At 41.0% G+C, this 16,206-nt stretch overlaps 1 protein-coding gene across 1 annotated transcript in view; it reads left to right on the top strand.

The window, feature by feature from the left end:
- Positions 1–16,206, top strand: part of PRRG1 (proline rich and Gla domain 1) — a gene marked incomplete at its 3' end in the record, with an annotated part of 33,068 nt that overhangs the window by 8,990 nt on the left and 7,872 nt on the right. Inside the window, 2 exon segments of the mRNA XM_082010235.1 lie at positions 11,701–11,750; positions 15,933–16,093. Of these exon segments, the coding sequence (XP_081866361.1) occupies positions 11,701–11,750; positions 15,933–16,093 (211 nt within the window).

Below are 16,206 nucleotides of genomic sequence, written 5' to 3'. Positions count from 1 at the left end.
CAAAAAAACGGTGCCAGTGTGAAATTATCCAGGTTTCTTTTGGCTACAAAAATGCACAGTCTGAGATCTAGAATATTTCTGGGTTTTAATATCTGCTTGAAAAATACCGGTAGTTTAAGAGGGAAACTCATTTTAAAAAACAGCTATTGCTCCTTACCCTTCACGATATTGCTGCAATTTCAAGAAAAACTTCAGTGAGTTGAGGGTAATCTTTTTGAAATGTACGGAATTGTCGGGTGTCTCTTTTTCTGTGAAAAGAAGAAACTTGAGTACTGGATACAGGCTGATACAGTTGGGGGCTGAATTTTTGTACAGCCAGTTTGTGTTACTGGAAAATCCGTAAAGTTGTTATTTGTGACATTTGGGTCATGGTTTTGCTTTTTAAGATGTGTTGGGGAAGAAAGTATCTAGGAGAGTTTCAAAGTGGGAAAAATGGTACATTTTTATCTTGTGACCTTTTCTGAATGCACAAACCCCGTACCTGCAATGAAATTATGTTCTTGTGAATGGACTGTACCCAGATGCTGTTGCTTGGCCCTTCTCTCTCATGCCTGGAGAGGTATAATCTGAAGTAAACGTAGTAGTGTCTTCTTTCCCCTCCCCCCGCCCCCCCAACCCTTAAATGCTATTAAAAGGCAAACAGCACTGTTATAATCTACTTTCTGCTTATCGTGAATGTTTTGCTGTGTTGATTTGGGGGCAGATGGGAGACCCAGAGCCGAATGAAAAAGGGAGATTGTAGATAGTGAGTAAGATCCATTAAAGAGACCACTTGCCATGTATCAACTCAATTTCTGTTATGTGCTGGTATTTACTCCCCTGGTCCTAATCCAGTTTTAAACCACTTTGGAGAGGAACTGGATATAGTTACTCATTCCATACTGGGCACTGGACTGCTTCCCGCCTTTCATAGCCAGGTAGTTACCAATAAAAGGTATATGTGGTGTCTCTTGTGTGTATGTATATAATACATACTTTCTTTGAAAAACTGTGTAATACTAAAATCTGAAGGTCAGCTGGCTCCTGAACAATGGAGCAAATGGTTGAAACATTTGGGAAATTATGTCTGGCCACAAACAGTAGAAGATGCTAAACTAGGTATTAATAACGTGGAGGTTGTTGGAAACTGAATGGTTAGCCATTTTAGCATTATTGGAAGCTAAATGGTTAGCCATTTTAGCATACTGGAGAACATCAGTGAGAACGGCCGTAGTAGATCAGCCAAAAAGTCAGCCTGGCGTTGTGTGTTGTGCCAGCAGCTGGCAGGAGATGCTACGGGAAGAGTCTTAGAGCAGAGTAGGGACAGACTGAGCCTTCCATGGTGAAGTGCTGGTTATCAATAGGTTGGAAACTTCACGGCATAAAGGATACATCTGGAGAATTGTGTTACAGTAATCACCAAATCTCTGCCTCATTTATTAATTTTCTTTCTGTTTTTTAAACCTATTTCTACTTTTCTCCTGAACAGCATCTTTCAGCAGCAAGTTCCGTAACTTGAGCATTATGTGAACATTCAGGTCCTTTGACTTGTATCTATGTCAGCTTAGGTCAGTGGGTACTCTCCTGTTTCTCACGTTGTGAGAAATACTGGTTAGCTGTAATGTGTTTATCTTCTCTGGTCGCAGGTATATAGCCAAGAGACCAGCTTATCTGGACAGACTCTGTGTGTTACGATTAGGTCAGCTGAATGTCTGCCTTCTTTATACAGAGTGGTTTGGATTATTTAAACACAAAGGATGTTTTTTTCTTTTACTTTTTTCTTAAATAAAAGCAGCATGTAATTTTTAAATCATATACAATCTAGTTTCCAACTGGAGTTGAGAGCTTCTGAGTAATGTTCATAGAATCATAGAATAGTTTGGGTTGGAAAGGACCTTTTAAAGGCCATCTAGTCCAACCCCCCTGCAATAAGCAGGGACATCTCCAACTAGAGCAGGTTGCTCAGAGCCCCATCCAACCTGACCTTGAATGTTTCCAGTGATGGGGCATCTACCACCTCTCTGGGCAACCTGTGCCAATGTTTCAACACCGTCATTGTGAAAAATTTTTGCCTTACATCTAGTCTAAATCTCCCCTCTTTTACTTTAAAACCATTACCCCTCATCCTATTGCAACAGGCCCTGCTAAAAAGTCTGTCTCCATCTTTCTTCTAAGATGCCTTTATGTACTGAAAGTGTGATAAAGACTCCCCAGAGCCTTCTCTCCTCCAGGCTGAACAACGCCAGCTCTCTCAGCCTGTCCTTATAGGAGATGTATTCCATCCCTCTGACCATTTTTGTGGACCGTTCCAACAGGTCCGTGTCTTTCCTGTGCTGAGGGCTCCAGACCTGGATGCAGGACTCCAGGGGTTGCAAGCGCACATTGCCGGCTCATGTCCAGCTTTTCATCCACCAGTACCCACAAGTCCTTCTCAGCAGGGCTGTTCTCAAGCTGTTCATCCCCCAGACTGTACTGATACCAGGGGTTGCCCCAACCCAGCTGCAGGACCCTGCACTTGGCCTTGTTGAACCTCATGAGGTTCACATGGGCCCATTCCTTGAGCTTCTCCAGGTCCCTCTGGATGGCATCCTGTCCCTCAAGCATGTCAACCACACCACTCAGTTTGGTGTGGTCTGCAAACTTGCTGAGGGTGCACTTTATCCCACTATGTCATTGATGAAGATATTAAAGAGTACTTGTCCCAGTATGGACCCCTGAGGTCTGAGACAGACCCCCCTGAGACATCACTCATCACTGATCTCCATCTGGACATTGAGCCACTGAGCACTACCCTCTGGATGCGACCATCCAACCAATTCCCCATCCACCCAACAGTCCATCCATCAAATCCATCTCTTTCCAATTTAGAGAGAAGGATGTTGTGGGGCACTGTGTCAAAGGCCTTACAGAAGTCCAGATAGATGACATTCGTAGCTCTTCCCTTGTCCACTGATATGGTCAGTCCATCATAGACGGCCACTAGGTTGATCAGGCAGGACTTGCCCTTGGTGAAACCATGCTGGCTGTCTTGAATCACCTCCCTGTGTCCTCCATGTGCCTTAGCATAACTTCTAGGAGGTTCTGTTCCATGATCTTCCCAGGCACAGAGGTGTGTCTGACAGGTCGGTAGTTCCCAAGGTCCTCCTTGCTACCCTTTTTAAAAATGGGTGCAATGTTTCCCTTTTTGCAGTCACCAGGGACTTCACCTGACTGCCATGACCTCTCAAATATAATGGAGAGTGGCTTGGCAACTACCTCAGCCAATTCCCTCAGGACTATGGGATGCATCTCATCAGGTCCCATAGACTTGTGTGATTTCATGTCCCTAAGGTGGTCTCGAACCTGATCTTCTGTTGCAGTAGGAGGGACTTTGCTCCTCCAGTACCCGTCTTGCAGGTACTAGAGGAGTGTGTGGGAAGAGAAGCTGTGGTGTGGGAAGAGAAGTTGCCAGAGGAGACTGAGTCAAAGAAGTTGTTTAGTACCTCAGCCTTTTCCTCGTCTGTTGTTACCAGTTTGACAGTACTGTTCATCTGAGGGGGGCGGAGTACTCTTTCTTTGACCTTCCTTTTCTGGCTTACGTACCTTTAGAAGCCCTTATTATTATTTTTTCCACCCCTTGCCAGGTTCAGCTCTAGCCATGCCTTGGCCTTCCTAACGCCATCCCTACACAACTGGGCAGTGTCCCTGTACTCATCCCAGGATACCTGTCCCTGCTTCCACTGCCTGTGCGTTTCCTTCTTGACCTTTAGCTTGACCAGCAGGTCTCCACTCAGCCATGCTGGTCTCCTGCCTTCCTTTCCTGATTTCTTACACCTGGGCATTGAGAGCTCTTGCACTCTCTGGAAAGTGTCCTTAAAGATCTGCCAGCTCTGTTCTGCTCCGTTGTCCCTGAGGGCAGTTTCCCAGTATGTCCTACTGACTAACTCCCTGAAGAGTTGGCAATTTGCTTTCCTAAAATTCAGGGTCCTGACTTTACTCTTTGCCTGCCCCATGTCCCTCAGCACTGTGAACTCCACCAGTGCATGATCACTGCAGCCTAGGCGGCCTCCAGTCTTGACGTCACCAGTTAGCTCACTTGCATTGGTGACCAGCAGGTCCAGTATCACATCCCTTCTGGGATATTACCTGGCATAGGAAGTTATCTTCGATGCACTCCAGGAGTATCCTGGATTGCCTACAGCTCGCTGTGCTACTTTTCCAGAAGGTGTCAGGGTGGTTGAAGTCCCCCAGCAGGACAAGAGCCTGTGAGCACGATGCCTGCTGTAGATGGAGTGAGAAGGCTTCATTAGTAGACTTCCCTTGGTTGGGCGGCCTGTAGTAGATATCAACCACAAGGTTCCCTTTGTTGCCTTGGTCTCTAGTTCTTACCCATAAGCTTTCAACCTGCTCGTGGCTATTCTTCAGAGACAGCTCTTCACACTCCATTTCTTGACACAGAGGGTAACGCCTCCATCCTTCCCTCCTCACCTGTCCTGTCTGAACAGTCTGTAGCCATTGATAGCCACACCCCAGTCATGGGATTCATCCCACCAAGTTTCAGTAATGGCCACCAGGTCATAGCTTTCTAGCAGCACGGTGGCTTCCATTTCCTCCTGTTTGTTGCCATGATGCGTGCATTGGTGTAGACGCACTTCAGCTGGGTTGTTGGCCGTGTCACCGTCTTAGAGGAACACCCCTTAATGCCTTTGAGGTATTTCACTGATGTTTCCTTCTTGGCTCCTATTACTTCAGGAGCCCCTGGCTTATCTCTCTGAGACTTCACAAGTATGCTGCTGTTTAGCCAGCACGTCTCGGAGCAGCGTGCTGAGGGCCTTTGCTAGCACCCCATTCCTCTAACCTTGGCGTGTCATCCCAGAGCATGTCACGGGCAAGCCTGATATTATACCCCACCCTCCTCAAGTCTAGTTTAAAGCCCTGTCAATAAGCCCCACTAGCTTGTGAGCAAAGACCCTCCTCCCCATTTGAGAAGGGTGAATCCCATCTGATACCAGCGAGCCTGGTGCCATGCAGGCCATCCCATTATTGATGGTTCCTCAGTTTGTCTGTAAAGCATCAGGAGATGGCCTAAACTGCAAAATATAAGTTGGCTTGTTCATAATTTACAAAACATACACACGTTTCATTTTTATGAAAACAAGTGACAAATTAGGGGATGAAAATAAAATGAGTGCATATTCAAAGCTGCTTCTGATTTAGGGAGACTGAGTGAAAACATGCTATAAAGAAAACAGTCTGCAGCAATTCTGATACAGTTCATGTGGGTTTTTTTCTTGAGCTAGCAGGTCCATTGATGGTTTTATCTTACTAAAAATTAAAAAAAAATACATGATAGCTATTCAATAAGCAGCTGTCACTTTACTTGTATAACGTAAGAATTTATCAATACACTACAGGTGGCTGAAGTTTTAAATAAAGGCGAGGCAGAAGGATCATAATGTAGTTTCCCTGGCTTATTGTGTATTGACTTTCTGTTACCTTGTTATTTTAGAAGATGGTAACATTTTGGAAGGGAAGTTATTGAAAATATTGATAATGGTGATCATAAACTGCATGTTCATTTTGCAGTCAGTAATTGCAAGTTTCCACTCTCTGGGTGGGTGGGAGAACGTGCTTTTTTTGTTGGTGGAGTTTTCTGGGGGATGTGAGGGGTGGCTAGGTTGTCTCCAAGTTCCCAGATTAGCTATATATGTCTCTATTTCTTAATCTGGTGTTTCTGAGCAAACACCACTAGTATTTCAGGTATTTATGTCTTAGATTGGGCCCTGTAGTATCCTGTGTATTAGCAGTATTTAATTTCCACAGTAAGAACACAACATTTGAAGGCAAGAGACAAGCACATAGAATGCTTTAGAAATCTCTTTCACTGTGGTGAGGCTTTTTTGTTTGGGGGCGGGGGATGTTTGGTTGGATGTTTTGGCTTTTTGCTTGAGGGAGAGCCTTAAGTTACCTCTGTTTTTGTCAACTTGTTTGTCAAAGTAATTTTGTAGCTCTGCAGGAAGTTTTGCCAGACATTCACTGTCACCTCATAACAACCTTTGGTCCTTTGCTGTTTACCTAGAGCTTCCTTCCTCACAGCTTCTTACTGTGTTGAGTGTAGTCACACAGTACAAAGTGGGTGTATCTGCATTAGCATTTTGGTTCAGATTAGGAGCATGCTTTGGAAGCAAAACTCCCAGTAGTCACCACTTACCGTGCTTTGGTTTGCATTGCAGGATTATTTCAAAGCACTCAGAAGATACACTTCCAGAGCATGCCTGTTGCAGTCCCACTGCCATGCATTTTTCAGCTCATGGAATCAAATTAGAGCTACCCCAAAGTAAAATTATCAGCGTGTGTTGTGTTAATGTTGGTTCCTCAGCACCAATTGTTGTGTTCTTCATATTCACTCCTTTTGCTCTGCATTCGTGGCTAATGTGAGTATAGTCATGGATAGAGATACATAATGCACTTAGAGGTTATTTTTCATGACCAATGTACTTGCTTCAGATAAACAGTCCAGCTATTCAAGCCTAAGTTAGAATAGATAATATCAAAGTAGCTGACAACTTGAGTTTGATTTGGAAGCTGGCACTGTAATTAGGTCAGTGAGCACCAGAGCTATAATGAAGCTGTTTTCCAGTCTCTGTTACCTTTTCCCCTTTCCTACTTTATTAATCTGAGTTCTTACCCATTCGCTGACATGCTTATTTTTGTGACCTAACCCAGTCACTAACCCGAATCACCTCCACAATCACTAACACTAACACCTCGTATGTGCTGGCTGCACTCTTTCCCTATTCTCATCTCTTCAACTTTTTTTGACTTACCAGCTTGAAAAGGTCTGTACAGGCTGTGGCTGGTCCTGAGCATGGTGTATGCTTTCTGACTACTTACTCTCTGCTGGTGAAAATGGATAATGATATACAGCTGCCCAAGACATTGTGCTTTCTGAGATACTGCCGCAACTGGTAAACCCCATCTTTACTTCAGTGAGAACATTCATGGGTTTTCTCTGTTCTTCTTGGTCATTGATTTTTCGGTAGCACAGAAGAAGAAATCTCAGTGTCAGATTTCGTTTAAAGGTACTGGGGCAAGAGAAAGTAGAATGGATAAGTAACACAGTAGCATTAGTTTTGTATCCAAACAAAATCGGGATAAAAACACATCCTACTGTGAAAACTTTATTTAATTGTTCACCGTTCCCACTTGAAAAAGGAGAGGAATTGGTTATTGTTATGTCAACACTTAAATGGCTTATCAGTTAAATACTCCAAATTTGAATTCCCAAAGCATAGTGATACTGTCTAACCTAAAGCAATGTCTTGTAAGTAGCTTACAGAAGACAGGTGTCTGAAACGCCGCTATGTAGGCTGCTCAGAAAGGCGTGGTCTCTTGAGGATTTGTGCAATTCTGGTTTCAATACAGGTAGTTACGTAAGTGTTCAATTTTGCCTCCCAGGAACTGCCCCAGATGGTCCCCACATGCTTAAAAACAATGAAACCCACCAAAATTCTCCCTCACTGAAGGGATGTGTTGTTCTCCTCCCAGATGTATCAGGAGATTGTTTTTGTCTGGTTTTGAAGGGGAGGGGAAGGAAACTTACAGCAATTCTCCCTTTGAACCAGAGGAGCCTGGAAGTAACCAGGGAATAACCAGCCAGAATATTGTCACGGCTTTAAAACAACAAAAAACACTAAGTAAAGAAGGGGTAATGAAGTTGAAGCAGAAGCTGAGACTTCAGTTTCAGTAAGCTGAAATCCTGTCCAGCTGCAGTCATGAGGAATCACCTTCTGTCTGCTAACAGGGCAGTGTTCGAGAGTTGTACTCAATGTGCTAGTTCTGTGAGTAATAATATGTTTTATTGGTTTTAAGATGTAATGGCAGTCCGCTAAGTACAGGTTTCTCCTAGTGACCTGGTCTGTGGTTTCAGGTCTGTGTGTAATCAAAATTAATTGTAATGTTTTATAATGCTCCGATCAGATAACATCTACAAAGCAGAGGGGTTTTTTCAGTTCTCTGTTTCACTCTTATCCCTGTCCCATGTAGTCTCAGGTGTGGCAAATCTTTTGTATCATTGTCTGATAGTTCCCAAAGTGTTCCATCCCTCTTTATTCCTACCCAAATTCACCGGAACACCTTGCTGTTGCAAGCAAACCAAACTTAATAAATACAGGCTTCTCCCATATTTTTAAACTATGAACTTCCTGTTCAGAGAAAAAGCAATGTATTTCTCCAACATTTGAATCCATATAAATTCTTTTGTGCACTTTTCCTGAGGAAAAAGTTCTTTTCAAACAGACTATAATAAGTAAAATCGTAGTGTTCTGTAACATTTTTTTCCAAGGACGTAAAAGACACATGTGGTGGGACTGGGATTTTTCGGTAGGCACATAACACATTTTGAATAAATGGCAGTCAGATAATAATCATTTGTCTTCCCGTGTAATTATTTAATTTTTCATTTTTCTTCTAAACAAACTTCCCACAGGAGTGTTTCAGTTGTTGTACTACACCTGGTTTGGGGCTGGGGACTAGAAAAGGAGTGTTTATTTTTAGACTGAACATCTTATGATGTTTTAGTTGGCAGTGTCCCTTGAATGTACCTGCTTTCATAAAAAGCTCCAGAAGAATATATAAATACTTATAACATTAAAAAATTGTATAGCTCTATGTGGCATCTTGTTGTAAATTGCATCCCAGTGTTCTCATTAATTGTACAGATTACAAAACTACAATTAACAGCTGTATCCCCTGTTAGAGCTGTATTGCAGAATGCAAAAAGTCACTTCCTCCTTCCCTGCCTGGGTGCTGTAATGCACATCCCTGCCCAGAGAAGTAAATGAGTCAGTAGTAAGTCAAGATGTTCCTGTAGTGTTGCCAACTCTCTTCAGTTTTATTAGCTGGTTTATGAAGGTAAAAAAGATTTATGTACTTGCCTGTGTTCAATCTCTTCTTCCAAACAACCTTTGAACTATTTAGTCAATTTGAACTGAGAGTATCAGAGAGTGGTAGGCCAAAAATTAAATAATTAAGCTCCTTCCCTGTAGGGGAAGGGGCAGTTAAATAGAAGGCAAAGACCCAAGCAGTTCCTCTGCAGTGGGAGAGTCTGTTCTGCAAGTGTCATGTCCACGTAGTGGCAGGGCAGCCATTGCCTGTGTCCTCAACCACCTACCTCTTGCCCAGTAGGTATTTGGGTGTCATAGCAGGAAGCTAGCCATGTTTTGTGGGAGCTTGGAAATGAAGAAGTTTGAGGAGGTATGGGGAGGGAAGGCAGGAGAGCATAAAAAACACACGTTTGTAGGAAAAATAGATATAATTAGTTCCAGGGAGCTCTAAATACTTGTAATTGCTATAAGAATCTAATGTAGATTGTTGAAGGGAAGTTTGTGCACCACAGATGCTGGAAAACTGTATTTGATATTTCCTAGAGAAGGAACACTGGTTCCTCTTGTAATGAAGGAAGGGTGAAGAGAAACGTAACTTGTGTTTTGCTGCCAGTTCAGCATATCTTTATTTTGTCACTAGCTCATAATATACTTGCCTCAATTTCCATGGAATAAAATAAAAGGTGTTTTTCCTTTTGTGTTTTTTTTTTTCTTCTCCTCCTCCACATGTTTTCCCCAATTTCCCAGTCCATATATGTCAGTATTCTGATGTTCATTTCCACAGATCACGGTGTGCCAGGTGCCAAGGCAGCACTGCACATCTAGGCAGTGTTGCACTCTGCTTCTGGTGGAAAACGTCCCATAGCAGGAGAGAGGCACGTTAGTCCCCTTGTTTCCACCACAGTTCCTAGCAGGCAGGGCTTTCTAGTTGTGACTCAGTGAGCACGGACGTGGATGTGTTTGGCCTTTTTTTTTTTTTTTTTTAAATGTTGTTGAAATCCGCACCCTAGTTAATTCGTTAAAAGGTGAAATATTAAAGACTAACTGAAATTTAATGCAGAAAAACATCGCCGTTAGAGAGGGGAAGCCTGGCAAGGTGCATTTCATGCACTGTGTTACTTATGCTCAACAGAGCAAGTGAGCACTCATGGGTCTTGCTCTTCTGTTGCTGTGAATCTTATTTGAGGAGCTGTTGCAAAAGCAGCCACCTGAAACTGGCTGGCAATAAATGACAAGAAAAACTCATGATGTAACAGATGAAGAGAATAGTTACACCAGTAGCCAAAAAGTTTTGTGACCTGTTTATTATTGAAAGCTTGGCACTTTCTTCAGCACAGTTGTTATAACAATGTGACTACCCAGAAAATGACACTAATCTTAATTTTATTCAAGAAGCAAGTGGCAAAGGCGGTTTTGTCTTTGCATGGAGTAGTCTGCTAAGAAAAATTCAAGCTATTAAAAGAGGCTATATATATTCTGAAGAATTTTTTAAGCCCTCTGCTTCTGTTGCCCTACAATACTTAGTAATGGAAAGCTCAACACTATGGTGGTGAGATTTAAGAGTGCTTTAGTGTCTGCTGTTTATTCACACTTATTTGCCTTTACAGAGATTTGATGAACTTCCTTTGAAATAATTTTACTCCTCCATCGTACATGTCTTGTAGTCCCAATCCTACAATTTTTTTAGTAGACTGGAATGTCTTCATAGAGTTCCGTTCACTTCAGCAGCAGTCCTTGCAAGTACTGCAGTCTGCTCTTGCATGAGAAATTATAGTGTTGGGTAGGCCGTGCTGGAAGTGTTAACTTTCCCTCTTCGTTTATTACAGCAGCTATGGCCAACCTTTGTGCATAGTTATCACTTTTTCACAGAGAGGTTTGCTTATGAGGTTTTGATTTTTATAGAGAGTGAGGACATTGGTGTGGTATGATATGTTGATGTGTAACCTGGCCTCTGAAGCTAACTTTCGGGAGTACGTAATTTATTAGTAAATCTTTAACCTCATGGTGTTCCACCAGCTTGGTTAGACATCTGCACCTTTCTTGTACTTTGATGAAAGCTTTTATTTTCTTAACTTTTCCCATACTAACAAAGACTCCAAGAAACTGGAAACGGTGCCTCAAACTACCCTGGCTGCCTTCAGATGCAGTTCTTGTTGGCTCTCTGCCTGGTGGGTGCAATGAGCTTCAGGCGGTTTCTTGACTGAGAGCATCTCTTGTCTGTTCTCCTTCCAACATGTCGTATAAAGTACATGTAAGTTCTTGTAGGGCAGGTTGGGATCCTCTCATGTATGGCAAGTTCCTTTGCCAAAACACAGGTCTTGTTCTGCCCTTGAACTTTGTGCAGGCATCCTGTTTTAATCAGTAGCAGACTGTGAATGAATTTGCATGAGTTCATTCTGACTTCAAAAAATCAGATCCATAGACTAATGATAATGAGTTGATTTGATGATCTCTGCACAGTGAATTTAAGTCTTAGATAAGGCGCAAATAATTACAGCGGAGAACGTAATAACCTTTCAACTTCAGTTAGGTAAAACAGAGATTGCAGATTCATTTAAAATGATGTACACCTATTTCATATTAGCGTTTTTGAATATTCGAAATGTGGAAAGCCTTGAAAAAGGTTAAAACATTCACCATTTCACAAGAGTTATCTTTTTTATATTCCTAGTATAGTATTCCTATACTACTGAAAATGGTCTGCATGCAGTACAACTCAAAAGAGGGATTAACCTTGATCGTGGGGTTTCCAACACTGTATATATGTATTTGTAGCAATATTTGTGAATCAAGAGAAACTTTTCCAAGTTCATCATAATTCACAAACTCAACAGGCTGTTTCCTCTTTTGTTTACAGACTTGATATTTGCAAGTTCCCTGCCTTGACAGTAACCATCATGGATAGTGGTAAGTTTGTTAACTTAGTCATGAGTGTGCATTCTTTATTATTCTATATGAACTGGGCATTAACACACCCCAAAACTGTCCTGTGCTATTGAACTGGTTTTGGCGTTACGTAAGATGCAGATCTTTGCCCCCACTAAACTGAACTGGAATCATACTACTGCTCTGACAGATATTATATCATAATAATCATCACAAACTCATTTGTGGATCTTTGAAATCTGGCTGCAGAATGAAGACCAAAAAAGCTGAATTTCCAGCCTTGAGTAATTTAGTTTTAACTGTTCTTAAACTTCTCCCAGTAACTCCAGATTCTCAGAGCAGAAGTCACTTTTTAAGCTTTTAAGTAAATTCTCGAATCTTTCTTGCCCTTCTGCCCTGTGCAAACCAAATAGTTTTATTAAGATCATCTACAGAAAGATTCAAATTTATCAGCAGCTGAAGCTTCAAATTTAAAAGTAAATGTTTATTTCTAGTATTTAGTGGTGGTTTTAATTTTCTTGGATGTTGGTAAGGAATCGGAAAAAGGAAGCCTCAATAGAACTGGTTTTGATGTCCAGGATGCCCTGGACTTTGCTTCAGCAACTCTTCTGACTCATAATACTTTTCCCATGCTGCTGCTCCCAGTTCCTTCTATCACTAAAGTCCTGAAGCCTATTTTCTTTGCCTGTGACAGCTTCAGCTGGCAGACTGAGATGTATTTATCCTCTCGTGTCCTTGCCTGTCTCTTTCCAATTCTGATTGAATTTCACCTTGCTAGAGTATCTATTCACTATTATGATAGCAACCAGGTTTTCCGGAGTATGTATAATAGATAGATCTGACTGTATTACTCTCTTCAATAATAGTAAGTGAAACTAAGACTTTGGAATGATTTTCTTTGTAGCTTTCTGATGCTTAAAAGCTTGCTAAAAGTCAAGTATTACAGTTACACACAGAGCACAAGCATGTCTGAAGAAATAAACATGTATTCAGATTCTTTAAATTTGGTAGTTGTGTATCTTCATTTATATTCTACGAATATTGGAAGAGAGGAAGAGACTTCAGATTATTTGTTTCTGTGTCTATCTTACGTAGTGCCAAAATCATAATTTTGATTTTTCCTTTATCTTGTATTTGCTAGTTCATCTCCTTAACAAAGTGAAAAAGTAAGTTTTATCTTCCTTCATTACTTTGTTCTTGCCACATGCAATTCTGCCCCGTTATCTTCAGCTCCATAGTAGCAGCTGTAGTGAATTCAGCCACGCTGTAGCTTGGCTAGGTGGGCATCCAACCCAAAGCGTTTTGTTTTGTTTTTTTTTTTACACACTCTCATACAGTTATAACTGAATGTCTACATGGCGATGTCCTGGAATACTAAGAAGTCAAAGTGGTTGCTGCAATATGGTTCCATTATCTCTTTTTATAGGATTCATCAGACAATGACTGATTCTCATTAAATCACTGTATTTCAATCAGTATCTCCATCAAGATTGCTTTGATCAGTGTATGTTTTTATGTTTTCTTGCTGCATTTGTATTGACTTCTCAATAGTTTTTAAAGTCACTAAGAGTGTGCAGAGCTTTAAAAATGTCAAATCAAAACAAACAAATTTACTTCATTTTTTTCCAGCCTTGCAGATCAAAAGCCATTCCTGGTCTGGACTAATCATAGATAATTATTTATCAGATACATTAAGAATTTATATGGCATGTGCTTTATTTTCCTCAGTGTGCTTTTTTTTGTCTCTGTGATGTATGCATTTTCTATACTGTATTGTGAGAGAAGAGAGACACTTTCTGAACATGAATTGCTAAATAAAAAAGTTGAGTTTTTTTAGATAGTCATATATTGGCCTTTCTTGAATATTGAATTATTTTAATATTTTGTTGTTCTTCGTCAATGCATTTTGAAGCAGAAAGGTATGTTTAGCTCTTTTTGGAAAGCTAAACTATTGCCTTGATACACATTGGGATGAGTTTCTAACACAATATTTTGTAACATAACAGCTTTTAAGCCTTAATTCTCAATTTGCTTCTTTGGTAAGTTGGAAAGTGCATGCAGAAAAACAAAGATTTGTATATTGTTTCTGAGAGCCAGAAACTTTAAATGAGGCGATCTTCAGCTACCTGCATTTTCCTCTATTTCTCTTCCCTCTGCATCCAGTACAAACCTATTGTAGTTTCTGTCATTGCTCTTTTCAGGGATGGATTCCAGCTGTGAAATGAAATTCCCTAGGTTTTATCTGCTGAAGGATGGGAAACTTGATTTATAGCACATTATCTACTCTTCGGTGACTCCACATATGGGCACAATTATGATGAGCTGTAGCTTGTTCCGCTTCAGGAATGCCCACAGGAGGAGTTGGTGAGAAGTAGGTAGAGCACTGACAGTCCATCCCCATGCACAGCTGCATGCTGGCTTCCTGATGTGGGCAAGTCCTTCATCTCATCATATTTAGGTGATCACTGAGGCATGTTGAAAGAAACCAAGTTCTTCAGGCCTGGAGAGGAGTCAGGAGAATTGTGGGGGAAATGGAAAGAAGCCATCCTTTTTTTCTTTCCTTTTTGAAGAGATTTTTTTAATACTAATTTCTATGTTATTTAGTCAGTGAACTTACACAACAGGAGATGCCCATGCTTACCTGTGGTGCTGTAGAAAACCAAAATTGCAGTAGGTGCAGTTGTAGAGTTGTATGCACTGAACCTCTGGCAAGGTCATGAATAGTGTAATTCGTGTGGTGCGTGTACATGCCACGTATTCAACTGAAACTATAGCAGTGACTGGTGTTCTAGAGCTTAATCTTCAGATCTTCATTTAATCCTTTGCAAAAGGAAAATGACTATCTAACAATCTATGACAAAGTATACAACAGACACTGAACAAAACTAAAGTAGATCACTCTAATTATGGTAGTAGCCTCATTGCTGAAAATGCCACCACATCTATCTGACGAGAAAGCAAAAGTATAGTGACCATCTTTGTCGATTTGCAGCCATCCTTTTTTAAAATTCAAAATCAGATAATTAAGGGGGGAAAAAAAACCCAACCAGAAAACAGATTCATATGAAACTATAGATACATCATTGCTTAAACCAGTCAGTCTCTGTCCTTCAGCAGACAGTGAGAGTTTGTCTTTATAGAATATCAGCAGACCCCAACTAGCTGTAAATGAACCAATGCAGAAATGATTGCATAGGTCAGGAGAGTGGTATGAGTGTCTCAGCATGGCAATGCATTGAATAATTAGCCCCTCTCGTGGGCAGCAAGAGCCCAAGAACACCGTTGCACTGACATGATGTTCTTGCTTCCTGACCTGAAATACTTGGAAAATTTCTTCATCATTCACTGAAGATGTACCTTCCAGGTAATCCAGTCTGCTGGGTTTTGCAGTGTTCCAGTTGCTGCCTGTTGCTGTAAAAATCATATGGTGAGGGAGTTTGAGGGAAAGCTGGAACATCAGAAGAGGAGAGGTTGCTTCCAGCTCTCTTCCTCGAACAGAAAACTAAGGAAAGCAAATAAAGAATACCTGTGTCAGAACACTGGTTACCTTTTGGTGTTGTTTTATTTGGTTCATCAAATAAGGTGAGGTTTTGTGTGCAATTCAAGAAAATAGAGGCTACTTGCCTCCCACACCTGCAAAAGGGTCACTATTTCAGGGTTCGTGTTTCTGGAGTGAAGTCTACTTCAAAGTTGCTTGATTTACAGACTTAAACTTTGATAAATGCAGCTGTTCTGGTGTGTATGACTCTGGGTAATATTCATAAATATTTATAGCAAAAACTTCAGAGCATTCTGGCTGTGATGCCCTCAGGCAGTTGCAGATATCTTTTTGGATGTTCACAAAGCAGGATTTGTTTGTTCTGTGTCATCTTAGTTTAAGAAATCACTTGAGCTGAGCATGTGCCTGTCTCATCTGAGCACTCTTAGGCACCAGCCTCAATCTTGTCTAAGCATATATGACTGCGATGCTGAATTGAGGTCCATCGCATTTACGACATTATAGCAATAACTACTGAAATTGTAGGCCCAACTACTTAGAATTGTGAATAAAACTTAGGAAAGGCCTTTTATCATATTAAATAAAGGGGAGGACTTTGAAAAAGCTCTTTACTTCTCAAAAGCACATTTTCGTTGAGCAGTTTTAGCATGAGGTTTTGGATATCTATTTTAGAAGTGACCTTTGTTGTCTCTCCTCTTATTCAGTGTTCTTAACAGAGGACAAAGCCAATTCTGTGTTAAAAAGATACCCGAGAGCCAACACATTTTTGGAAGAATTAAAGCAAGGTGACATAGAACATGAATGCAGAGAAGAAATCTGTAGCTACGAAGAAGCGAGAGAAGCATTTGAAAATGAGGAAAAAACGGTATGTTTAAATACACAGTGTATATTTAAAGATGAGTGGCGTGTTTTGATACTAAATTTTTGAGTGTGCTGAATGCTTGTGTGTTTTCCAGCATTACATTAGATTTGGTTTGC

This window comes from Phaethon aethereus (assembly GCF_964289735.1).
Source record: "Phaethon aethereus genome assembly, chromosome: 1".
NCBI classification, from domain to species: Eukaryota; Metazoa; Chordata; class Aves; order Phaethontiformes; family Phaethontidae; genus Phaethon; species Phaethon aethereus.
This window is presented reverse-complemented; position numbering and strand designations above follow the sequence as displayed.